The sequence below is a fragment of the Phyllostomus hastatus genome, unplaced genomic scaffold (assembly GCF_019186645.2).
Source record: "Phyllostomus hastatus isolate PE091 unplaced genomic scaffold, TTU_PhHast_1.1 phas_contig_209, whole genome shotgun sequence".
NCBI classification, from domain to species: domain Eukaryota; kingdom Metazoa; phylum Chordata; class Mammalia; order Chiroptera; family Phyllostomidae; genus Phyllostomus; species Phyllostomus hastatus.
This window is the reverse complement of record NW_025333735.1, coordinates 4,130,860-4,156,221: the sequence shown is the minus strand read 5'-3', so window position 1 is coordinate 4,156,221 and position 25,362 is coordinate 4,130,860. Positions and strand designations below refer to the sequence as shown.

At 42.9% G+C, this 25,362-nt stretch overlaps 1 protein-coding gene across 2 annotated transcripts in view; it reads left to right on the top strand.

Annotated features, from left to right (window-relative positions):
- Nucleotides 1-9,416, top strand: part of SAMD13 (sterile alpha motif domain containing 13) — a 52,257-nt gene extending 42,841 nt beyond the window's left edge. For both annotated transcript variants that reach the window (XM_045835502.1, XM_045835503.1), the window contains exon 4: nt 8,261-9,416. In XM_045835502.1, the coding sequence (XP_045691458.1) occupies nt 8,261-8,404 (144 nt within the window). In that variant the 3' untranslated portion in view covers nt 8,405-9,416. The remainder of the gene's footprint in view (nt 1-8,260) is intronic.
- Nucleotides 9,417-25,362: the final 15,946 nt, after the last annotated feature.

Below are 25,362 nucleotides of genomic sequence, written 5' to 3'. Positions count from 1 at the left end.
GAGGATGTAAGAGTCATCAGCACTCATAGGAGGAGTAAGAATGAGAGAGACATTTAGAAGGAGATCTTAGAAAAAGTCCAGGGACAGCACCTTGGGGAACACCAAAGTTTTAATTGTTAGGAGAAAAAAAAGGCAACTACAAAAGCAACTGAGAATGAATACTCAGGGAAGTGGGGGAGAGAACCACTAATGAGAGGTTGTATAGAAACTCATAAAGGGAAAAGTTTCAGGGAAAATGCAATGATTAACAAGATCAAATACCTCAGAAAGGTGGCACCCAGTGGCATCTGTGCATACCAGTGGAGTTTCAGTTGAGTTGGGAGGAGGGAAGTGGATGACTCTCTCCTCCACGGTGAGGAGTGAATGGGAGACAGGCAAGTGGAGGAGAATCAGTACCTACAGGGGCATGTAAACATGAGGGCTCTTTCCTCATGAGAGAGAAGACACTTAAACCTATTTACATGTGGGAAAGTAACCAAAAGAATTAGATAAGTTAAAATCGAATGAAATTGAGGACAGTTAAACAAAGCAAACTCCCTCATCATAAGGAAAGGGATGAAATCAAAAGAGTATGGAGGGGTAAGGATATGGAGAACTCGAAACCCTTATGCGCTGCTGGTGGGAATACAAATGGTGCAACTGCTGTAGAGAACAGTGTGGCAGTTCTTCAAAAAGTTAAGCATAGAATTACCATATGACCCAGCAATTCTGCACAAAAGAACTGAAAAGAGGTACTCAAACAGACACATATACACAATCTTCATTGCAGCATTAATAACAATAACCAAGTGATGGAAACAACCCAAGAGTCCATGAACAGATGAGTGGATGAAGAAAATATGGTGTATACAGATAGTAGAGTACTACTCACTTATAAAAAGGGATGAACTTCCGGCACACACTGCAACATGATTGAACCTTGAAAGCATGCTGAGTGAAATAAGTCAGTCATATAATGTATGATCCCATTTCTATGAAATACCTACAATAGGCAAATTCATAGAGGCACAAAATAGATTAAAGGTTATCAAGGGCTAGGAGGACGGGGAGTTATTGCTTAATGGAGTTTCTGTTTGACGTGATAGAACAGCTTAAAAAATTGGCAGTGGTGATGATTATATAACATTGTGAATGCAATTAATGCTACTGAATTGTACACATAAAAATAGTTTAAGTGGCTTATTTTGTGTTATATGTATTTTCCCACAATAAAATGTAATGTCAGCCATCATATACATGGTGATTCAATTTGATCAATCAATAAAAAGTTCAACTATTTTATATTTTTTAACAAAAAGAATATGAAAAGATTAATTCTGAGCAAAACAGGGCCATCTTCCTCTGTCCTTCTAATGCTCTGGGTGAGGGTGTACATAGACACAGGGAAGGTTGCCCCTGTCTTCGGGATGTTAACAAAGTTCCTGACAGTCTCTGTTTCCTTCGCCGACCAAGAGAGAAACTCCACTGCTTAGAGTGGACAGGGTGGGTATGACTTTAATAAGGAACTCAGAGAGAGCAAGTGAAAGTTAAGAATGGCCATGAAGGGAAATGGAAGTAGGAGCTGACCAAGTGTAAACCAGAGAGCTGTTCAGGTGTTCTGCTGGCCCAGCTGATGTTGGTACCCTGCGCAAGTGTGGTGTTTCATCTTCACGGCTTCTTGACTTTTTTCCCAGCTATACCATGTAAAGGAGTCAGAAAAGCTGGATTGCTCCTGCATGCGGTATTTGTGATGTGGGCACATACAGGGCTTATGGCCTGAGAGGGCCAAACAGGGGGCACAGACTTGGCACAAAAGAGGAGCCTAAGGGCACTCATGACCCTAGAGGAAGTGGAGTTGAAATGCAAAGTGGGGGTAAGGGGAGTGAGGTGTGAGAGAGAGAATAGATGCTGAACTTCCTGTGTTGCAGAGGTGAGCCTCTTCTGGTTGATGACAGAAGAGTTAGGCTCTAAAAGTGAAGGTGACATTGTAGGTAGAGATGATTGGTGTATTAGAGTAGACTAACTGCCATCACAAGTAGATGAAAACATGTATAATGACTTAATTACAGTAGAGGCTTATTTCCTGATTATATGAATAATCCAAGTTTGGTCAATGGGGTGTCTGTTTCACAGTAATTCAAGGACCCAGGATGGAGGCTCTGTCATCTTCAACCAGAAGCTTTCAGGGTCATCTGGGTATTGACATCCAGTTTTGTGTAAGGGTAGGGAGCAAGGAGGAGTCCACGTAGGTGGTTTTATCGGCCAGACCCGAAAGAGGTGCACCTCAATCCCTTCATATGTCATTGGCCAGATGCAGTCACATGGCCATGACCAATTGCAAGGAAGTTGGTGAAGTGTGTAGCTGTGTGGCCTAGAAAAAAGAGCAACCAGCAGCCCTTGCTATAACTGAGCTTTAAAGCCATTTTAAAAGCATTTGCTGTTGTGATAGTTGCTACTTAGTTTTGTTAAGTCCAGAGAGAAATTTCAAAAGGCTAACTTTAAAAAAATCAACTGAAGTGAAGAAGCCTTATCTGACCATACATGGGAAGAATTCATTCCTAATTCTATTCTTTAAACCTACTCCTTTTTTAAATCTAGGCAAACATCTCTATAACCCAGTTTCCTCATTTGGTGAACTGAGTTTCATACTTTTTCCTTCATCAGAAATGCATACAAGATTTTTGTGTGTATGATGGAGCCCCTTTATCACTCATTTTGTGTTAGCAGCAAATATTAAACACAGGCAAGATACCTATTAAGTCACTGGCCCTTACAAATGAGCCAAAATGAATTTTGTGCCTGATTTAAGTGCAAGGCCCTTTTTGCTTTGTACTGTTACTTTAATAAATGAGTAAGATTTCTTTTTGAGCTACATAAATATTTCATCTCTGTTAACAAGCTGCGCAGTGTTGAATGTTTAAACTAGGTGAAATCTTCCCTAGTTTATGTATATTATCCACCCAAATTCTCTGCCAGTAAGAATGCAAGGCAAGCACAGCATCAGCTGAGGGTCATTGTCTGATAATGTTGAGTCACAATTACCCCCCGCGCAGTGTGCTGTGGAGGGCAGGGGTGGGTAGGGGCACTGCTCAGGACACCCACACCAACGAGGAACTCCCCCCACAGAAGAGACTTTGTCCCAGGAACCATGGCATAAGATTCAGAGGGTCTTTATTTAGACTTGAATAATTCACCACCTTCCTTTTCAAGACTATATGGAAATTCTTCAGAAAATAAACTCTGTGTCTTGGTGAGGAAAGATCCTTTAAAGAAACATGGTGAATTATTACAAAGTTCTAGGGGTGCCTCCAAATGCTTCCTCTTGTGATATTAAGAAGGCTTATCATCAGTTAGCTCTTCAGGTGCACCCAGACAAGAACCCGGAAAGCAAGGAGGCAGCTGAGGAGAAATTCAAACAAGTAGCTGAAGCCTATGCTGTCTTGTCTGATCCCAAGAAACGCAATGACTATGACAAGTCCAGAGGCAACCACATCAAAAGTGAACATGGAGGAGACGGTGAAGACAAAAACTATTTGAAGAAGGAAGTGTGGTTTGAGAGGCCACACTGTGGTTTTCAAAATGTCTTTGAAGACCTCTTCTTGGGAGATTTTTTCCCCACTGGCTACATGGGTAGAACCAGGTCCCGCTCCTCCTTCTTTGATGTGATCCCCATTTTGGACACAGGATTTTCTACTTTTGTATCCCTGGGCTCCAGACCAAGTTCTTCTTCCTCTGGGACATTTGTCCCCTATGTAAGCAGTGGGATGGGAAGCTTCAGACTGGTCACCACTTGTAGCCAGATAGTGAATGGCAAGAGAGTTGTTACAAAGAAGGTTGTAGAAAATGTGAAATAGAAGGCTGAAGTGGAAGGAGAAAGCCTATTTCATCAGATTCCTCTACGTCACTGGTAAGGAGTTGCTGCTGTACTCTGTCACAGGCAGACTTTCCTGTGACACCGGTGAGTCTGATGCTCACCAAAGACAGAACTGGAATCTGAGAGGGTATTGAACTGGAATGGACAAAGGCCAGCTCAGTCCAAACATCTTTTTTTACAGAGAAAGAGGATAGTGCTCCATGTTTTACAAGGAACTAGAAAGCAGCAGAGTTTGGCCCTTAGGACCAGGTCTTCCGATTCTAAATTGACCCTTCATGTCCCTGCACTACATCGGGACACTGAGACCACCGCCACAGACACGGCCTCCTGAGTCAGGGCGCTGCGGCCAGGAACCCTGCTGACTTCCCCATGCTTACTCTGCCGCACACTGCTGCTGTGCAGTTAGCTCTCTCTTGGTGGTCGCTCTTTCTCTTTCTAGCCTTCCTCTTAGTTCCTGTTCTTTCCCCCTCACCTTCTTTCTTCCTGTACATTTCCAATGAACTATATCACAACTAGATCAATTGAAAGAGTTATCTAGGTATAGATTGTTAGCAGAGAGAAAGAGTGAAAGGTAAATGGGTTAAGACCGTTTTTATGCACTTTTTTAAATAGCTAGAATTTATTGAGCACTCAGCTGATGTCAGGAATTCTACTTCACATATGTTATCTCAATAATACTTCCATAGTGAAATATAGTAGCTACTTTCCCCCATCATATAGATAACGAAATGAGATTTCGATTGAGTATCTTGCTCCAGGCCCCACCTAATAAGCAATAAAATAGTGTCTTACATCTAGAGATCCCTCTCACTTATTTTTAGATTTAGGGTCTTGCCCTCATTGGAAACTTACACCTGTCATCTCTGAACCTTACTTCCACGCACAAGTACTTGCTGGGACTTATTAAGTATGTGAACATTTTGAATATTATTGCCCAACAGGTCCTTGGTTACTTTTACATAAAGACAGAAGATAAAAGTAATGTAAAAAGTTTTGCTGAAACTAGCAAATGATTATCCCTTAACACAGATGTATAAATTGGATGCCAAGATGTGAATTACCTTTTTAGTTTGGCTTTAATTGTGATATTCATGCAGTTGTGAGATTTTTTGTTTAGCTGGATGTGGTCACACTCCAACCCGTTCATTTGAATAGGGCTTATAGGAGGGTTTCCTTGTGGAAAGTTACTGATGGAATCTGCATTAGCACTTTTGTATTCCAGTTTCCAGTCTTAGGCTCATTCTAGTACATACACCATGCTGACTGGCAAAATTTGGGTTTCATTTGCACCACAGACTTTTATACAAATTATGTAACAAATGAGTAGCTTTCTTAATTCAAGGAAAACACCTGTGTTTGTGATTTTTATGTAGTTTTTCAATTTTTTAACATTTTAATAAATTTTCTGAACTTGAACAGGAATATTCCTGCATCACTCTGGCAGAGGGTACTGTTCAGGCACAGAGCACTGTTCCAGAATGGAAACGGAAGGTGGATTTGAAATTAGAACATAACCCATTTTTTTCAAAGCCCATACATGTCCACTTAGTAGCCATGGAGGACCTCCTATACATCAGGCACTGTGCTGGTTGCCTTACATAAGAGTGTCACATTTAATCTCCAGAATCCTTCATGGGTTTACCTCCATTTTACAAGTGATGAAACTGGGGCTTGAGGAAGTTAAATCGTTAAATCTCTTACCCAGGGTCACACAACAAGTTGGGGAGACAAAGGTCAGCCTATGGTTTGCTTGACCTGGAAGCTCACATTTCCAATATGCTCCCATTCACCTGAACTGCCAGTCATGATTTAATAGGAAAGTTTTCTTGTATGTATGAGCACTATTCGCTTCAAATTTTTTAAAATAAGGATTTCCAGCCCTGGATGGATGGCTCAGTTAGTTGGAGCATCATCCCTTCTTTCCAAAGTTTGTGGGTTCGGTTCCTAGTTGGGATGTGTGTGGGAAGCAACTGAGTGATGCCTCTGTCTCTCTCTGTCTGTCTCTGCCATCAATAAATACGTCCTCAGATGAGGGTTTTTTTAATGAGGATTTCCAAACAGAGCTTCCTTTCACAAAACCTAGTCTGAGGTGAACTACAGGGTGGCCACTGAAGAAAGGGAAAATCTAATTGGAGCCTGGAACATGATTTCCATTTTGTCTTAAATAAAATATAAATTTCAGCATTTTTTGCAGACATACTTGGCTTCTGACAGAAATGCTGAGTTGTAGAGGACTTTTCACTAGCAAAGACGTTTAAAAATTCACTTTCAGTTAATCAAGGAAGTTTTCTTGTTGTATAGAAATGCAGGCAGTGACATCTCTTCCTGATGCCTGTTTAAAATATGTAATAAGTGAAGTAGGAGCAAATACTAGCAAAGGAAAGATGGAGAGAAGAAAAGGCTTTGCCACTTTTTTAAGTGTTTCAAGTGAGTCAATGTTCATCTCAGTGTGTAAGCTGGAGCATGAGCTTTGAAGTAACTTGTGATTCAGGTTCCTGTCACCTCACAATGCCTTCCGAACAGCCACTGTGACTTCCAGGCGTCAAAAGCCCCTCTGCCAACTCTCAGACTTGCAGGTTGTCCTGATGGGCCCTCTTTGAGATTACTAGCTGCTGAACTAGAAAAAAAAATACTTTAGGGTTGGAAATGCAGTCCATATACCCTTAATTTTCCCCTCTTACCCTATTCAACCAATTTTTTATGCACTGTGGTTTTGAATAGTTGTCTCCTACATATTAATGAGAGATATTTTGTTTTTTAGTAGATGGCAAAGTCAAGGTTTCCAACACTCAAAAATACCACAGACCAGTTACAAGTAATTCCTTGTCCTTCTGCTCTGGTTTGTGTTAGGTATTTGACAAGTGAATTGAGGACCATGATCCTGTCAAGGAATAATGACAAATGATTGTATGACTTACTGCTCAGGGACAGGGAGCATTTGTAAGGGTGTTACCTCATGGAATCCTGTCAGAATCCCCTTACTCCCTATTACCCACGGACGAGAGAGAGGAGGAAGGGAACTTGCCTCAGGTTCTGAAGTGGGTGTTTCTTCAGCCCCTCAGCCCAGCTATTTCTCCCCCACACAGAGACGTTCCATGCACATGTATTTCACAGCCTGGCATAGTACATGAGAGAGTTTGGAGGAAGGGCCCCCTTGGTCATAGCACAGGAGGGAGTCACAGTTTTATGTAGCTACAGTTGCACATTGGGTCCCCTTTCTGTCCCTCAGTCGCGGAGGTGGGTATGGATGTATATGTGCAGATTGATGAAACAGATATGTTGAGGCTTACCAAGCATACACAACTGGCCCATCTCTTGAACCCAGGTTCCCTAAGAACTAACTCAGCTTCTCTCCGCAGTAAGCGATAACAAAAGTAAGGGGGCAGTCAGCATTCTCAGTGCTTACTTTCCGAAAGTTTCAAACCACTTTCTATACTTGGGGTCCTCATATCTTTCATGAGAAGTCTGTTTTATTTCTCCCCAAAGCTTTGTAGTCTTCAGGTTAGTTGGAGTGAAGGATACCTGGTTGGGTATCTGAAGGGTGTGGGAAGTGGACTCATGAGGAGAATAGGGGAGAGAATTTGCGGTAGGCAGAGCCCTGCCCCTCACTACCTTATTTGGGATTTCAAAGCTCCATTAAGAGGAAATGTGGTAGGACTTTCAACATGAGAGGTTGATTTTCAGGTGGAGGCAGGATGATTTTCCTTTGAAAGGGCGGGAAGAAAGTTCAGAGTGAGTGAATCATTTTCCCAATGTTCATTGATGTGATTGACAAGATTCCAGAAAACTAAGACTCTAGTCCCCATTAGTCCATCTAAACAACACACATGTACTTCTAAATGTCAGGAGAGACAGAAGGACTTAGGAAGAGAACACTGGCTTTGGCTGTGGGCAGACGAGAGTTCAAACCCTGTGCCATCCTTTCCTAACTTCCTGATCTTCATTCTTGATGGTTCACTTCTTGCCTGGTTCCCGGTTTGCCTGTAAAATTAAGATGATAACCCCTGCCTGTCCTAATTTATAGAGTTATTTTAGGAACTAAGCACACAAAATTCTGCATAAACTATTCATATTTTATAAATGGGAAGTGTCATTTTTTTTTGGAAGCAGTATCTTTGGGTATGTAAACCTAAGGGTACATACTCCAAACTTGCTGTCAGTTTTTTAAGACATTTACGATGTGATCTTGAAAACAAGAGCAGCTATAAAATGTATTTAATCTGAGACTAAAAGTAGAATATGCAAGATAAAAATAGAAGATTTCATTTTGTTTCCATTTTGGCAGAAGTGGAAAAATAATGATTTTAGCTTGAAAATCAATGTGGCTTTTTTCCTTTGAACTTCCTTTTTTATTATTCTTGAGATTTTGTACTTACATGTTGGCTTTGCCCTCTGCTTCCTTTACAGGAGATTGATGGAAAATCCCTGCTATTGATGACAAGAAATGATGTGTTGACAGGACTTCAGTTAAAACTGGGGCCTGCTCTGAAAATCTACGAGTACCACATAAAACCTCTTCAGTCAAAGCATTTAAAGAACACCTCTTCATAGTACGGTCCAGTTGGGGTCTCAGACCTCAAAAAATGCACAGAGACATAATTCAGTTTCATGTGATGAAACTTTGTAAACAGAATACATACATGTGTATATGTAAAGAATTTCAACCAAATGAAACGTTATCCTATTGGATAGACTAGGCAATCCATCAGCTGACCTGAATTCAGTTAGGAGGAGCAAGGAGAACACGAGAACACGTGGACGGGATAGTTTTCCTTGTGGGTTTGTCAAAGAGCGTGAAAGAAATCAAACTTTGACATGATTAGATACCCTTCCCCAGAAAAGCTTTGAAATCATAAGGATTTTCTTCATTTTTTCATAGATGGCTTTACCAAAATTCATTTAAAAAATTAATGGAATGAGCATCTTTTGGTTATAGACTTGGGAAGGAGGAAAAAGAGAAAAAGATTGGTGTCTCCCTTGGTTTCCTCTGCTCCTTAGAGCTTGTGTTACTGGGATGGAATTGCTGACACCCTTTTTTATAGAGGGTCCTCCACTTGACCTTATTAAGGTTTCACTGGGACATGCTGCGGTGTGTGAAATGAACATGCATCTCGGCCCCTTCAGGAGAGAACCGTAGCTCTAAAAGAAAAACTCTGTTGTGTATTGGGGATATCCATCCATATTCAGCTAGCTTTCACAGGGACTAATGGTATTTTCTGTATAGAATGGCTTTTAAATGGGTTCTTTGTTTCTGAAGAAAGCATTTTTTTGCTTTATGGTTGTATTTATGATAATTTGTTTCTGAAGAAATTTGCCAAGAGTTACAGATCAAAAAGCCTTGTTGCTAGCACAGAATATTTTTATATATATTCCTTCATGATGGTGTAATATTTTTTTAATTGCTCTGATGCTTTGTTTGATTCCTGGTTTGAGCACTTGTTTTTAAAAACTTGAAGAAGTGGGCTTGCTACATCTCTGTTCAAAGAGACATTTGTTCAATCTCCATGTGTCGATGCCTTGTTGGGTCGGTGCTTTGTGGTTGCAATAAAGCATTGCTTCATTTGATTCCTGGTGTGTGTTCAACCTTCTCTGTTGGTTGCTTCTGCAGTTGGGAGTAAGGATTAAGGTCACTCCTTAAAACCATGGAAAGAAAGCTGCACCTTTAAAAAATGTAGGTATGGAGCCCTGGCTGGGTGGTTCAGTTGGTTGGAGTGTCTTCTTGTACACGGAAAAGATGTAGATACAGGAAACATATGGATGTATATGTGGATTTATCTTCTTTATGAATGGAATTGGCTAAGCTTGCTTGGTTCCTTCTCTTACCCAACCCAGCAACACACTTTAGGTGTCCTTTTAACTAAAGATTTGTATTGTTTTTTGTTGTGTTTTGCTGTAGGCCAGTAGGGGTCATGATTTTTTTGGAAATTCTAATGAAAGCTGTGGACCTTCCTCCAGACAAAAAACTCATATTCCCACATACAAAACTTTGCAGAGGTGATGGACTCCTCAAGTTCCCTCTTCCTTCCTCTCAAGTTAAGAATCACTATTTTAGAAAGTGTTACAATTCACTCCCCTGCGGAGATCATTTGGAGAACACACTGTCTGAGGATGAGAGTGACAAAACACAGGCAATGGGTGGGTGGGGTTCAAAGATACACTCTAAATTAATTGTTAACAGAGTATCTGAAACTTGTTTATTTATTTATTTATTTTTCTTTTCATGTATTTTTCTATTGAATTTGTTGGAGTGACACTGGTTAACAAAATTCTACAGGTTTCTGGTGCACAATTCTACAACATGTCATCTGTACACTGACTGTGTTCACCACCCCAGTCAAGTCTCCATCCATCACCATTTATGCCCCCGACTCCCTGTACCACCGTCCACCACCTCCTATCCCCTCCCTCTGGCAACCACTATGCTGGTGACTGTGTCCATGAGTCCTTCCTCTGCTTTCTTTTTCACTGAATCCTTCCTTGCCCCCCTCCCCACCACCTCTCCCTCAGGGCTATCAGCCTGCCCTCTATTTATGAGTCTGTCTCTATTTGGCTTATTAGCTCATTTTTGTTCATTAGATTCCACAGATGGATGAAATCACAAGGTACTTGTCTTTCTCCGACTGGAAATTTAAGTAATGCTTTGTTTTACTTTAAGTGGGAGAGGATCACAAAAGGGACTTTTTCTGTCCCCAAGTTCTCACAGCCTACCCGAGACAGCAAACAGAAACATGAGTAAAAGGCAGAATGTAGGTAAGTACTGGGAGGTGAGAGTAATGACAGGTGAGAACTGCACCTGCTGGAGACCTTGGTGGGAGAGAAGGGGCAGGAGCTCCAGTAGAAGGAAGATGGAATGAAGAACCTGATTAACCTTTCTGAAGGTGTTTCCCACAAGTGACACGGTGATTCTGTTTGAACCCTGTACCTCAAAGGGACAGCATGAGGAATGTCCAGGCCCTGCTTTCGTGCATCCACCTGGTACTTCCTGTCGCAGTTTGGAGTAGGGTTTGGCTGTGAGTGATAAAACCTGCCTCCCCTGCTCTTAACTCACATCGACAGGTCATATAGACAAGACAGAAGCTTGCTTCTTTTTATGAAATTGTCTAGATTGGGGAACCAGGCATTCTCTGGTATGGTCCTCCATGATGTTAGGGGCAATATAGACTCCACCACTCTTTTTACTCTGTTATGCATGGTACTCGATCCTAGAATTTCACAGCCCAAGGTGGCGCTTTAGCTCTTGCCGTTGAATTCCAACCAGTGGGAAAACAAAAGGGGAAAGGTACATACCTCCTTTTCTTAAGGACATTTCTGAGAAATTGTTCCTCTTTATATCCTCTGATACCTTGCTGGCCAGAATTCAGTCACATTGCCATAACTAAGCTGCAAAAGAGGCCTGAAATGTTTCTTCTTTTTCTTAGAGACCATGGGTCCAGTTAAAATTCAGAAGTCCCCTAATTCTAGAGATAAAAGATAAAGAATACTGGGGGATGACTTGCTGTCACCAGTCAGCTGGCCATTGAACACTTGGGACAAATGACACTGAAAGTTCATCTTTAGTTGTATTTTTCTCTAGATTTGAACTTGGGCTCAGACTCCTTTTAGTCTGAATGTTTTTATCACAATCACCTTTCACAACTATTGAAAACTTTGTTCATTAATCCCAACCTAACTCAACCAAGCTTCAAACCTAGACTGCTCTATTTTTTTAAAAAAAGGGAAGGAAAACATTTTTAATTGAAAGGCGAACTATCGGCCACATTCCTCTAAAGGTGCAGAGGCCCATGGCTTCAGCCATAAAACCCTGTGTGTCGGGGGCAGGACTCGGGCCCAGGACTGTGTTTGCTACACTGTCTGCTGTTACTCACTAACTGACAAACTGGACTTGCTCACCTCATCCTTCGGTCTCTCGGCTTCTCTGGTGTTTGGGGGCCGCTTTACATTCACATCCCTCTCTCAAAACGAGCACTATCACCGTTAATGCTGAAGATAGCTCGATAAATTCCATATTTTTAAGAATTAAATGATAGAGAAAATTGTGAGCCTTGATGTCAGCTAGAAAATGAGGATTCTGGAGTCAGGAGATGACGGGGACATTTGCAGAGAAATGCTTGCGTGGAAGAATTGGTCCACCTAAAAGGGCATGAAAAACACTCCCAGTGGGGCCTCCAAGGAATGCCTTAAACTCTGTCTCCGAAATGGTGGAATGCAGAATTCTCATGCTGTGACCCTGGCAAACTGGGGAGCACAGTGGAGTCTGCACACAGGCGTCAGAACAAGCTGAGTGGGATGTAGCCTTCGGTCTTTGGTCTCATTATTTGTCACATGAAACAAGTGATAGAAGTTCATCCGTCCCCATGCATTACCGTTCAAGTTTTATAATAACTCCTTGGCTCTCTTGTTTTCTCTTATCACAACCAGAACATTCACCGTACCCACAATAAATTAGCATTTAACCAATTAAAAAAAGGAAAGCAAACTGAAAAGAATCAAATCATTCTTCAGCCTCTGTTGACAGCTTTCAGGCAAAATTAGCAAATTAAAGATAGTCTGCCCGTTCTTACGCCCAGAATGAAGGCCTGTCACAGGCAAGCCTGAGCACCTCAGAAACCAGGGCGGCTGCTTTCATGCCTCTCCCTCCTACCCTCAACCCAGGGAAAAGCAGTGTGATCAAAATAAGCCACTGAGAGTGGCTGCAAGTACTTGAAATTCAGCAGGTAGGCAGTCTTTGTCCCCAGACAACAGCAAAACCAGAGCCGCCTGATTCCTTTTCAGATCACACTGGATTTCATTAATGTGATCTGGGTCTGCAGCTAGGAGCAGATATACGCGCCGCGTGGGGAAGCACTTCACGAGTGCAAGTGGGAACAAGCATGCCTTGATGCCAATAGATTTTATGTGAGAACTGTTTAATGTTGAATTTGATTATTTTTAACCAAAGGGGCTGGCAGGGTATCAGAACCACAAGAGACTTCAAAAAGTAATTGCCACTCCACCCCGCTCCCCACCCCACATCTGAACCTCTATGGTTCGGACTCTAGAAAAGACATGTAATGAATTGGTTTAAAGGCAAGCTCACAGACTGGTTGCTTTTCAGTAAAACCTGAGCTGACATGTTTTCCTTTGGCCAGTGCAGCATGTATATGTTTTCACAACTACATTTGCTTTCTTCTAGGTCAGGCCGAAAGCTCCAATTTATTACAATCTTTTAATTCCCTAATATTTTGCAACCAGGAAGGGCATAGTTCTACACTGACTATCTAGATCCTGGGGTATGATGAAAAATAGACCCCCTGATCTAAAGCAAAGAGACACAGACAGCCACCTTAGCATAAGCTAGTTCAGGAACCGGAGATTACCAGTGCAGCAGATTTCACGGAAAACAAGCTGGCATGTTGCACTGGAGTGTGCAGCAGATATGAGCATCGGTTCTGATGCTCACTGGACATGATGAATATGGTGAAAAAGAGACCAGTTGCTGGCAGTCTCCTCATCTGTCCTCAACAAATACCCAGCGTGAGCACGGATTCTGCCCTCAGAGCTCCGAATACCGATCAGGGGCACACAGTGTTCCTCCATTGCATTAGTGAGATGTATCTTTGGAGCAATTTAATTTGGAAATGTCTAATGACCCACCGTTATCCAGCCGCTCCCATATTTGGAAGCTGAGTGCAGAAAGGACTTACTGGTGGCGATCCATCTGCCTCTGACGGTCACGGCAAATGGGATCTGCAGGGGTCACGTCTGGGCACAGAGCCGTTAGCTGTTTTCTGTAATGATTAGAGGATGAAGCTAGATGTTCAAAGAGCTGACTGCTGTAGGACAGATACACTTCTTAGGGGAAAAACTTGTTAATTCTGCTTCTAAACTAGGAACAGAAGCCACAGGAAGGAGGGAAAGAGCCATGGGTGCATTAATGAGCAGCTCGTTAGCTTCATGCTGTAGCTCCAGAGGCAATTAAATAGTTTGGGTACCATTTCTGGCCAGGAGTGGCAGTTCTACAGAGAGAAAAGGAGATTACAACAATCACATCCAAGTTCATCTGGTGACTGTGGCTGTCTTCTATCTTTGTGAACCTCAATGAGAGAGTTGTGTCTTGCCCACAGTGGGGCAGAATCACAGAGGAACCTGTGAATAAAGCAAGAGAAGTCTTTGGCTGCCTGCAAATCGGTAGCTGTATTAATGTCTATTTACCTCAGGCAGGCTGCTCCTGTCCACAGTTATCTCTAGAGAGAAATCCCGAAAGCTGGGGGTATCAGGCAATTTCCAAGTAGAATATATGCCCCTCTTCCATAGAATAAGTACATGGACAGACTTACCACCTTTGTCATGGCACAGGTCGGGGGGAAGTTAATGAGCAAAAGAGTAAACAATACTGAACCTACTTACAATCCATGGAACAGGCCATGGCCTGGGCAGCCAGATCTCCAAACAGCAAGATAAGGGAACATGTGCCACAAGGTAGCACATGCTGTCACCTAGGTGTCACCCACAGGGCATCTTAGGTCATAGAGCTCAGAGGCCTTAAGCTCCCAGAAAAGTCAGGTAAAGCACCCAAGGAAAGATCTGACGTAAGGGTCTCCAGCTCCGTCATCTGTGGGGCATGCCTGTAGCAAAGCTCTCAAGTTAAATGCCTTCTTGCTGAATTAAAGATAGCAGAATTGTTCTGTAAATGATGTTTCATCCTGTTTTTTTGTGGATTGTACTTTTTTTTATATGCTGGGAAATATACAATTTGAAAATAAGACTAGGAAACTCATCAGATTATGGACACAAATTTGAGGGAAACTCAGTAAAACTCCTCAGTCAACCAGCATGCCCTACCATCAAAAATCAGTGTCTGGGACAGTGTCCTCTCTCCTGCGCCAGAACTCAGTGACGCCAGTTGGTACACTGTGGTGCGGTGGGTGGAAGCACTGGGGCTGTTCCCGATAAACCTGAACTTGAGTCCATCCCACCATTTACTTGATGTGGAAACTCGGGTAAGCCGTTTGGCTCCTCTGGCCTCAGGCACCTCCTCGGTTCTCTAGTGCAGACACAGAGACAGAGCACACAGCACTAGCCTGGCTCCGTCCCATGAAAATATAATGTGAGCCACACGTGTAGTTTTTAATTTTCTGGTAGTCACATTTTAAAAAGTAAAAAGAAACAAATAATAAATTTAACCCAATATGTCCCAAATTTACCATTTCCATATGTAATCACTATAATAGTAATTAATGATATACTTTATAATCTTTTCTCATGTCTTCAAAATCCACTGTGTATTTTATACTTACAGGACATCTCAGTTAGGACAGAACAGCTCAAGTGTATCAGTTTGGATAAGATTCCGTCGAAAACCCAAATAATGGTGACTTAGACAAGAGAGAAGTTTTGGTCATGTGTATGAGGTCTGAAGATAAGCAGGCCAGAGTTGGCCTGACCACTCCACAATCACTGGGTCCCAGACTTCTCCTAGAGTGCTGATCCACCATCCGTAACACACAGCTTCCTCTGTGGTCCAAGGTGGCTGCTTAAACTTCATTTATCACAACTGTATTTCAGCCAGGAAAAAAAAGAAAAAAGTTGCATATTGCAACTTGTACTTACATCCTTTTTTAAAAAATATTTTATTTATTTTTAGAGAGGGAAGGGAGGGAGAAAGAGAGAGAGAGAGAGAGAGAGAGAGAGAGAGAGAGAGAGGGGGAGAGAAACATCAATGTGCAGTTCCTGGGGGCCATGGCCTGCAACCCAGGCATGTGCCCTGACTGGGAATCGAATCTGTGATGCTTTGGTTCACAGCCCGCGCTCAATCCACTGAGCTACACCAGCCAAGGATATCCTTTTAATAAGAACTTAGTCATGGGGTCATAGTTACTTGCAAGGGAGGTTGGGAAGTAGCCGGCCAAGTAGCCAGCTAAATTAAGGACAGGAGTACGAATGCTGTGGGGAAGCAGGCGACCCTTCCATAGTACCAGTCTCATAAGGTCAATGGAGAGCTGAATGAGACTACAGTGTACAGTCAATAGTATGACAGGGACAGTGAATTAAAGTGTGGCTTTATTTTATGATCTCCATTTCAACCTCGGCCAAGTCACAGGATGTACAAACACACTGAACCCAAACACTGCTCATCTGCTGCATCCTAATATTACTAAAAGATAAAACAACTTCCTTCTTAGGTCTTTGGATATCAGGTAATTCTAAAGCTCTATCTTTATAAGGGCACATAAAAGAAAAAAACCTGCATTTTTTAAGCTTCATAAAAATTTGTAATGCTGAGTTAAGGGAAATGTGCTAAACAAAATGCATATTTTTATTGGTCCCCAAAGACGTAGAGAAGTTAGTTTGAAGCTTTTGTGAATTCTAAATACTTCCTGCCCCTAATTAAAAATGAACATACAATGACATTTGAAATAGTTTTGTGAGTCTAATGAAAGGGAGAACTCTGATAACCTTTGGCTCAACAACAAACAGCAAAAAAATAAAATAAAAATAATAACATTTAAAAATCTGAGAAGATCTGCATTCATTAATTTGAGCCAATTAGGTTGACATCAGTCTGTTTAATTGTCTATTTGGGCAGCTTTCATAATGAATTTTTAACGCTAAGGTGACTTTTCCCAGCCACCAGAACGCAGGTCATTCATCAGTCTTCCGTGTGGTGTGCATACAGAATGCAGAGTAAGGTGGCATTGCCTAATCGACACATGGTTGAAAAGGGAAACTTCGGAACTGGGAATCCACCGTGGAGGAGCAAGGGAACAGCACTGACTTATCTGTCAGACCTCGCACAACTCTATTAACCTCTGTTGGTTCAATTGCCTCCCATGTAAAATAAGTAAGTCCAACTAGAACTTTATTTCTGCAGTTCATTTCTGTGAGTTTCTAAAGATCCAATTATTTGAGTTACATGTGTCACCGCTGCCCTCCACCATTCAATGAAAACTCACAGCATTGTCATGTTTTACAGTGTCATTTCCCCTTTATAAACGTTCTAAGATTTTAGTCTGATTGATTCTCGCTTGGCTGTGCAGTGGGCTGGGAACGATGGGCTTGAACATTGTCAAGTCGGCTGATTGAACAAGCCTACAGATTTAAGTTTAAATCACTCTCATTAGATCCTCTGGTGGAAGTATCCCCCTTTTAGGAGTAGGACTTCTCCACAGTCAGAGCTTAGAGTTGAGGGGATGGAAAAGCGTAAATTTCCCAGTGGGTCACTGGGAACGATGGTAAGTGGGGCCATTGCCATTCTTACCCTTTGTCTAGCAGACCCATGTGCTCTACCATTTGGAGACAGAGTCAAGTATCTGGGGAATATACTGCATCCTGGAGGCTGATTCTCCATCATCACATGGTATCATCGCCAAGCTGGCACCTCATTGTGCCTTTAAAAGACCTCCCACTGCATCACTCTGTGAGGCCGGCAGCTTCTGGGTGGTGCAGGATGTGGTTGGATCAGAGGACCATATGGCCACATACAGACTGCCATTTTATTTTAAAGTAGATCCCTTGGTCTGAGCAATATTTTGCAGGACTGTCTAATCTCTTGGATAGTGTTGCCAGCTGAGTCCCTGCAGGCAAGAAACGCAAACCCATATCCAAAGAATGCACCAGTTCTGGCTGAGTCACTGCCCCCGTCAGAGTGAAGGGGTCCAATGCACTCAGCTTGCTGCCGAGAAGCTGGTTAGTGTTCTCAAGGATTGGTGGCCTATTAAGTTCTTACTTGATATTGGTCTCTATTGCTGACAAGTTGGATATTTGTCAGCAAGTTATGGGCAGTAATGAAAAGCTGAATGCCATGTGTTGGGACCCATGTATGGCTCCTATCTCTGCTACTATGACAACTGTGCTTGTGAACTCTTTGTGCCAGCACTAAGATCGCCAGTGACCAAGGATGACTGACATCAACTAGCCCAGTCATCTGCCCACTTGATTGGTCAGCCCCTTTCCATAATTAGTGCCCTCTAATAGATATTATGCAATACAAAGATTCTCACATTTAATGTCCACTCCCACTGTGACTTGTGTCCAGGTCTTTGTTTACAAAGATGACTGAGTAACAACATGGAGAAGTCAATGGCATGTAGAGAAGAATTTATTCCTCATATTTCCTGAGAAAAGGGGTCAGAACGAAAGCATCAGGTTTTAGTCAGGAGGCAGGATCAAGGGCTAGGGAAAGGCCTAGGCCAGAGCCTTAGTTGGAGTGTCCACAGGAGAGGCAAAGAAGCAGGGCAGAGTAAACAGTTCAGGATTTGCTGGTTTGAATAATTCCCATGGGCCTTGGGGCACAGGGGCTGCCTCTAGCTGTCTGGTTCCTGCCCTGAGTTGACGCAGGGCAGGGGAAACATTGGTGTGGTGTGTAAGTCAGGTAAAGGAGGTGGCTGGGTTACCTCTGAGAGACATGCTCCCAAGTAAGTTTTCATCTTTAGGAACTAGCTACACCTGGGACGGGCGCTCTCTCCCTGGGTCTGTAAGTCCCTCCAGTATCTCACAACATCCTAAGATACAGAAAATAAAAAACATGATTAAGACATACAGATCCATTCACCAGCCTCTTTCTTGTCCCCAATCTCTCCATCTTTCTCTTTCCAGGAAAATGACCAACCAACCAAGATATGCTCCCTTGAGTTTTTATATATTCTTAACCTTAGACTGCTTTTCTTTCTACATGAAGTAGATGAACTTTTGGTGCATTGCCTAAATCTTTACTCATGGGGAGGATTTCCCTTGGCCAGGGTCTTAAAAGCTTCCCTCCTCTACGACCATTGCTGGATGCCGTGGAGGATGAAGCCCACATCCCTTTCCTGTGCCCTCTAGCCCTACTGTGCCTGCCCCCAGAGCTGTTGTCACTCCCATCCTACAGTGGATTAGTGGATTCCTGCTGGGCTCACCAGACCCTGATGTTGGCGGGTTCGCTAGAAACCTGTCCATGATGAGCTGCTCCAGCTGCAAAGTCTCTTAATGTCCCATGACAGACATTTGTCTTTATTAAGACCCAATAATGCACCATGAGCTATTTTTCAAATAGAGCAGAGAGCATGCTCCAAACCCTAAGAGTCTATGTTGTCATTTTTCCTGTTGGGGCTTGCTGTAAGTCCCCACAGCATCTTCCCCAATCAAGACTCTTCTAATAGAATATGGTCTGCTAAATTATGTGGCCCAAGCACTAGGAATGTTTGTACGCTGCCTGGACCTGCTGCATAGCCTTTTGCTACTCTGGGCCCCGTACAGAGCTGGAAGCCTTCCTTACTGGGTTGGACCAGTATTTCCACTGGGATATCCCATTGGAATATGATGGCTTCAAAACCTGAAGAGATTTCCAGGCATTGTGTGTGCTTCTTAGTGATAGAAACATTGAGATGCAGTAATGTGTTCTTTATTTTGAAAGAAATGTCATGGAATGCACTGGACCTGGGACAATCAAACTTTTTTCTACATAGGGCTAGATAGTAAATATTTTAGGCCTCATGGCTCAGATAGTCTCTGTTACAACTACTCAACTCTGCCACTGCAGCGCAAAAGCAACCATAGACAATACATAAGCAAGTGGGCCTGGTTGTGTTCCAATAACATTTTATTTACAAAATACATGTGGTAGGGCAGATTTTTCCAATTCCTACCCTAAACCACTCCTACAAACTTCACTAATATGGTGTGCCTGTGGTGGGTTTCTCTGTCATTCGCTGGAGCACAGCATCACTTCTTGCTCCTCCAGTCCAATTCACATGATGATCCCGTGGATGTGATGGACTGATGTGATGTTCTGTGGAATATCCAGACGGTCAGGTTTCCATATACAAACAGTAGGAGACTTATAGTCCTGAGCAAGACCATCAATGAATGATCCATCCCATGTGAATGGAAATTGCTCCTGTTCCTCCTTTTTTTTATTATTTATTGTTATTGTATTACCTATTACAGTTGTCCCAATTTTCCCTGTTTTTCCCTTCTCTGCCCATCCCACCCGCCCCCCTGCTCCCACAGTCAATTCCCACAGTGTTGTCCATGTCCGTGGGTCATTCAGCTCTCAGTCTGTTCCATGTTTTCATGCCTGTGGTTCTCTTTTGTTTGTTGGTTTATTTTGCTCATTAGATTATTCCTCCTTCTTGATTTGAAAGTCTGATGGGTTTTATCCTGTACCCTCAGGATCCAGTCTCACGTATAATCTTTAAGCTCCTGTGAGTCTTTGTCTTCTTTTGGGCTGTAGTCTTTGTCATTCTTTTGGGCTGTCTATCCCTTTCCTCCCTGAGTAGATCCAGCATGTCTCCATCTGGTTTGTGATGGGACTTGACCGTAATGAATAGGTCTGGTGGCCCAGGAGAGGGGGTGGAGATAGATCCTGGGGAACACTGTTTCATTGCTAGGCAGAAGCCTCTGTTTTGTCTTCAAGCAAGGAGGCAGGAGGCAGTGCTAGCTTTTAACAGGGAGAAGGGAGGGGTAGGCCAGAGAATTCAGGGAAATCTGAGGACTTGAGATTCCAGGTGCACCAATCAGGACCCTGATTTTCGTGTGGCAGACCTGTTGGGGTTGAGAACTCAGTCCTCTTTGGAACTCTGCTATTCTTGTAAGTTCTGGGCTTGATCCTAAAATTTTTCTGATATCTGGCCACAGCCTGTTTAAACAGGGTGGGGCAAAAGCAAGTTTACAGTCGTGAGTACACAAAACAGAGTTTATTCTTGTATTATTATTTATTATTGTATGATTTTTCATACAAACAACTGTAAACCTACTTTGCCCCACCCTGTATGCTGCCGAAGATGCCCTCTTGTTTTGCCTTATACTGGTTATTAATTGCCCTCAGCTATTAATTCTTTCTAAATGATTTCATGGTCCCCAGCAACACTCATCCAAATTTCGTAGTCCTTGTAATAATTATTTCTCCTAAACTTCTCAAGCATCTAAGATACTGCCTCTGCCAGGATAGTCCCTTCCTCTAGGGCCCCCTTCCCATTCACCTCTGGTGAAAGTTTTAACAGCTGCATGACTCCAGCATTTCATGGTTCATTGCCCACTGATCAGCGAGTGGTCCAGCTCCAGGCACCCCATCTTAGAGTCTTCTTCCTGGAACTACTCTTGGTATCCCAGGGTACCTTGCCTGGAAAACACACAGTGAGACCCTGAGATTATCGGGTGGGAGGTTTATCGAGGAGTGGTCTCCAGAACAACGCCTGTGGACAGTGAGGGAAGCTGGACTGCACAGATGGAGAAGCTCAGGTGTGATGCAGTTGCAACAGAGGCCTTAGCCAATTGGGAGCTCTGGAGCTGGAATGTGCATGCAGAGTTGTTCCAGTTGAGGCAAGGAGGTCAGGATTTTGCACCTCTCACAATGACTAGCAGAAGAGTAGGTGTAAATTTGGGGGAAACAGCTTCCTTTAGCCAAGGGCAGTTCCTGTGCAGGGATCTAACTATGCCATCAGAGGCCAGCACTGCTGGCAGCTGAGTGCCTTGGTCCCAAGAGAGGTCTGGGTGATGCACCACAGCATCTTCAGCAGGAGCTTTACCACTCCCTCTGTGGGGAAACACTGCCCCACACTGAGGATGGCAGAACAAGGAATGGAATGAGCCTGAGGACTTGTGCTATCGCCAAATGGACAAATCAGTCCTGGGATAGTCTGTCTCAGAGAGGCCAGTTACTTGAAACCAACAGCATTCTTGCTCACACATGTATTATCTCATTTACTCTTCAGTTATTCTGAGATAAGGATTATTATCATTTCCATTTCAAAATTAGAGAACTAAAGATTAGTGTAAGTGGTCCAAGGTCATGTAGCTAGAAATTGGTGGAGCCCCATCTAAAGCTTAATCACTACTAAATCCAAAGTCCATGCTGTTCTACCTTTTATAAACATCTGTGGGATAGCTGATCAAACTGGTAAGGGGAATGTCGCCATCCCCAAGATATGAAGAGATTGGTAGCCTGTGTGTACCTAAAGAACTAGTGGGTACCAGAAGAGCTGTCCTCAGGATGCTCACTGTCCCCTGACTTGTTATAGTAGGTTCAGTGGTCACCCCAAAATCCTATGTCCACATTCTGATTGCCAGAACCTATAAATAGGACCTTATGTGGAAAAAAAGAGACTTTGTAGATGGTGGTAAGTTAAGGATCTTGAGATGAAGCAATCACTGTAGGTTATCTGGGAAGGCCCTAAATCCACACAGGGAAGACAGACAGACAGACAGGAGAAAGAGGGAGTGTCACCATGGAGACAGAGGTTAGAGTAGTGAAGCCACAAGCCAAGGAGCCCCTGAAGTTTCCAGAAGATGAAGGAGGAAAGAGCAAGGCTGAAATCTTTTCTAGAGCTTTTGAAGAGAGCACAGTTCTGCCAGCACTGTGATTGTAGATGTCTGGCTCAGAACAATGAGGGAATAAATTTCTGTTGTTATATACTACCAAGTTTGTGTTACTTTGTTGCAGCAGCCTCAGGAAACTAATACACCTGGCTCCTTCTCTTTTATTCTAAGCTTGTGGTAGGCAGTTAGACAGACAGCAGCAGAGCAAGGACGATGGGCCAGGTGCAGAAGATCACCAGGGCAGAGAGCCCCGGGTGCCTAGCAATGGGGCAAAACTGGGAAAACAGGACTTTACCTCCAGAGTGACCTTTCCTCCTCTAGCAGATCGCTGGAAGTGTGGTTTTGAACCCTTGACCTTTCCAATCATTGGTCATACAGCTTAGATCCCCTGACCTTTCATATCCCTGTTCATGCAATTCGGACCCTCCCCTGACCTTTTCTCCCCTGGCATGTTGCTAGTCACATGGGTTAGACCCTTCAGAGGGGGAATGAACAAGGGCCCTGGAGAATAGCTTTTAAGCATTAAGCCCCCAGGACAACGAGGTTCTGACCCACATCAAACACATTCAGGCCTCAGTTGCGTTTTAGCTCCAGGCCCAGAAAAGCAGCAAAAACAGACAAATGACACCGTGGCTGACATCAGGACCAGCTGCACTGACTAATGACCCTCTGCCCGGTGCTGACCGATCAGTAGAGACCATGACCCTGAAAGGACTCACATAGAAAGCTGATGAATATTCTGCTGGGATCATCCCCTGAGACCTGCAGAGAAACACCCGCAAGACAGAGGACCCAGCACAGTTCCCCCCATGGAACACACAGCACCTTTCCCCCTCCCCGTTGCCCCGGGTGCCCTTTCCTTGCCTCTCTCTCCTACGCTCCAAGGGCCCTTCTTTTGTCTCTGCAATTTGTTTCCTGAACCTATTTCTTCTACAGCTCACTTCTTCTGCCTCTGTGATTTTATAAATAAACTTCCTCTTACAGTTTGAGTCTTGGCTCTGAATTATTTCTTAGCCAGAACTCAAGTACCAAGGTTGCTGAACCAAGGTCCAGTCTGACTCCACATAGTTGACTATATTCTTTATGTGGTGAATTTCTTTCAGAATCCTTTGTACATTAAGGATAGAATGTAAACTACTTCCTCAGTAGTGAGCGAGCATTTTCCTGAACAGTAGGTCCATAGCCATTATATTCTCAATAGGGCCTCAGTAAAAAGACTCTAAGAATTTCTGAGAAAGAGTTTGGGCAAGTGGAAGAATGAGAAGCAGCTGAGTTCTTTGAGAAATAAGAACAAAGAATATAAAAAATACAAAGAGATTGTTTCCAATATTTGGAAGCAGAAGGAACCCAGCGTATCTGGTTAGAGGCTTGAAATTCACATCTTTAGAAAGGTTTGGTTTCTCATAAATGCAGGTGAGGAAGCAGAAATTACAAAGGTTTTACAAAGGAGACTACAAAGGCGAGTTCTGTTTAGCCCAGAGTCTTAAACGAAAGGAAACGCTCTTTTTGGACAGAGGGTTAGGAGGTTAGAGAGAAGTGAAGATACTGTAGTTAAACCTTGTAGGTGATTGAAAAAGACAAATTTTCTTTCAATGACGAATAAGTAAAATGCTTCCTCAAAAGTGTTATTTCTATTGGGAAGCAAAAAGGGAGAAAAAGCAGGTTCTTAAAAGTAAAGAATGGTATGACCTTAAGTCTGACTCTAAAAAGGCAAGGGAACAGGATACATTTTCTGAGACTGTGTCAGTGAAAAAGTTATGAGATGGGATTTAGAGAGTTTGGAGCAAGTCTCAGCCAGCATCTTGGCTGCCAAAACCACACGGCCCAGCAATGGCTGCTCCTTCCAGTGCTATGCCAATTGCCTCCCGGGGGGCAAATGCACCTGCATCATTCCCCCGTGGTAGTCCTTGAGGTGGGATGGGGGTAAGGACAGGGAGAGGAGAGGGAAGAGTGTTGTGAGAGCAGCTCTGCTTCCCAGGTGGAACACAGTCCCCTAGCCTTCCATAACAAAATTACAAAGGATTTGATACAAGTACCTCACAGGTGTTTACAGTTCCGGTGGGTCTGCTCCATCTGCCAGCCCTGAAAGGAGCGAGTGAAACCCAAGGCCTGGTTTGCAGTACATAGCCTACAGTCCTAACCACAAGGCAGCATCCTTCACAAAACTGGAAACTGGTTGAAGATTCACAGACCGAAGGCTTTCCTGCCACACATCTGGGATGTGATAGCTCGTCTGCCGCTCATTACAATACATGTTTTAAAGAGCTCAGGAAAAGCAAGAGCAGATATGTATAAAATGGGCCACTACTTCTGAGTATTCTGCTCTGGCATGGATTTCTTCTCTGAGCCACTACAGTGCTTCTGTAACTTACATGACAAAGAGAATATCAAGTAAGAAGGAAGGGCCTAATTAAGTTTTTCATATTGTTTGCTTATTCGGGAAAAATTATGTTAGGCTCTAACTTCCTCTTTGAACAGAATGATCAAATCAGCAGAGGAATAAAGTGTACTGGCCACTGGGCCATGCAAGTTACATGATGCGGAAGCACATTTTGTAACATGAGTATTCTATATGACACAAAACTTTCCTTATCAAATGAGTTCCTCCCTCTTACCTCCTGTTCTTTCCAGCACTAGCTGGGGAGTGGCCTCCAGTGTCTTCTAGGGTTAGTTGCTCCCAGACCTTCCACCTCTCACCCCACCCACAAAGTCCACTGATGACTTTCTACTTGAGTCTAACCATAGATTAAAAGAAGGCAGCATATGTCTTTTAACAAATGCATACAGAAATTTCTATGTGCTCAACATAAATACTATCAAAACACTTTACAAACCTTAACCCATTTATCCTCAAAAAACCTATGAGGTAGGTTCTATTTGCACCTCCATTTTATACAGAAGGAAACTTGACAGCTAGTATGAGGCAGAACCAGGACTTAAATGAGTGTGAAACTAAACACTATACATGCTACCTTAAGTAGTAATGTTATGAAACTGAATGAAGCAGAATTATCAAATTATGCTAAGTGCTCTCATGTAAGCATTATTAAAATGGAGATTATTTTAATATTTTTAAAAATAGAGTTTTTAATGGAAGAAGGTTATTTAGAATGGTCACGTGGACAGGTTTTCATAATGGGTTTCTAAAATTATAGTTTATGAAACTTTATGACACACACACACACATACAATAGTAGAGTTTGCCAATTGATATAAACATCACTCCAATTTGTATG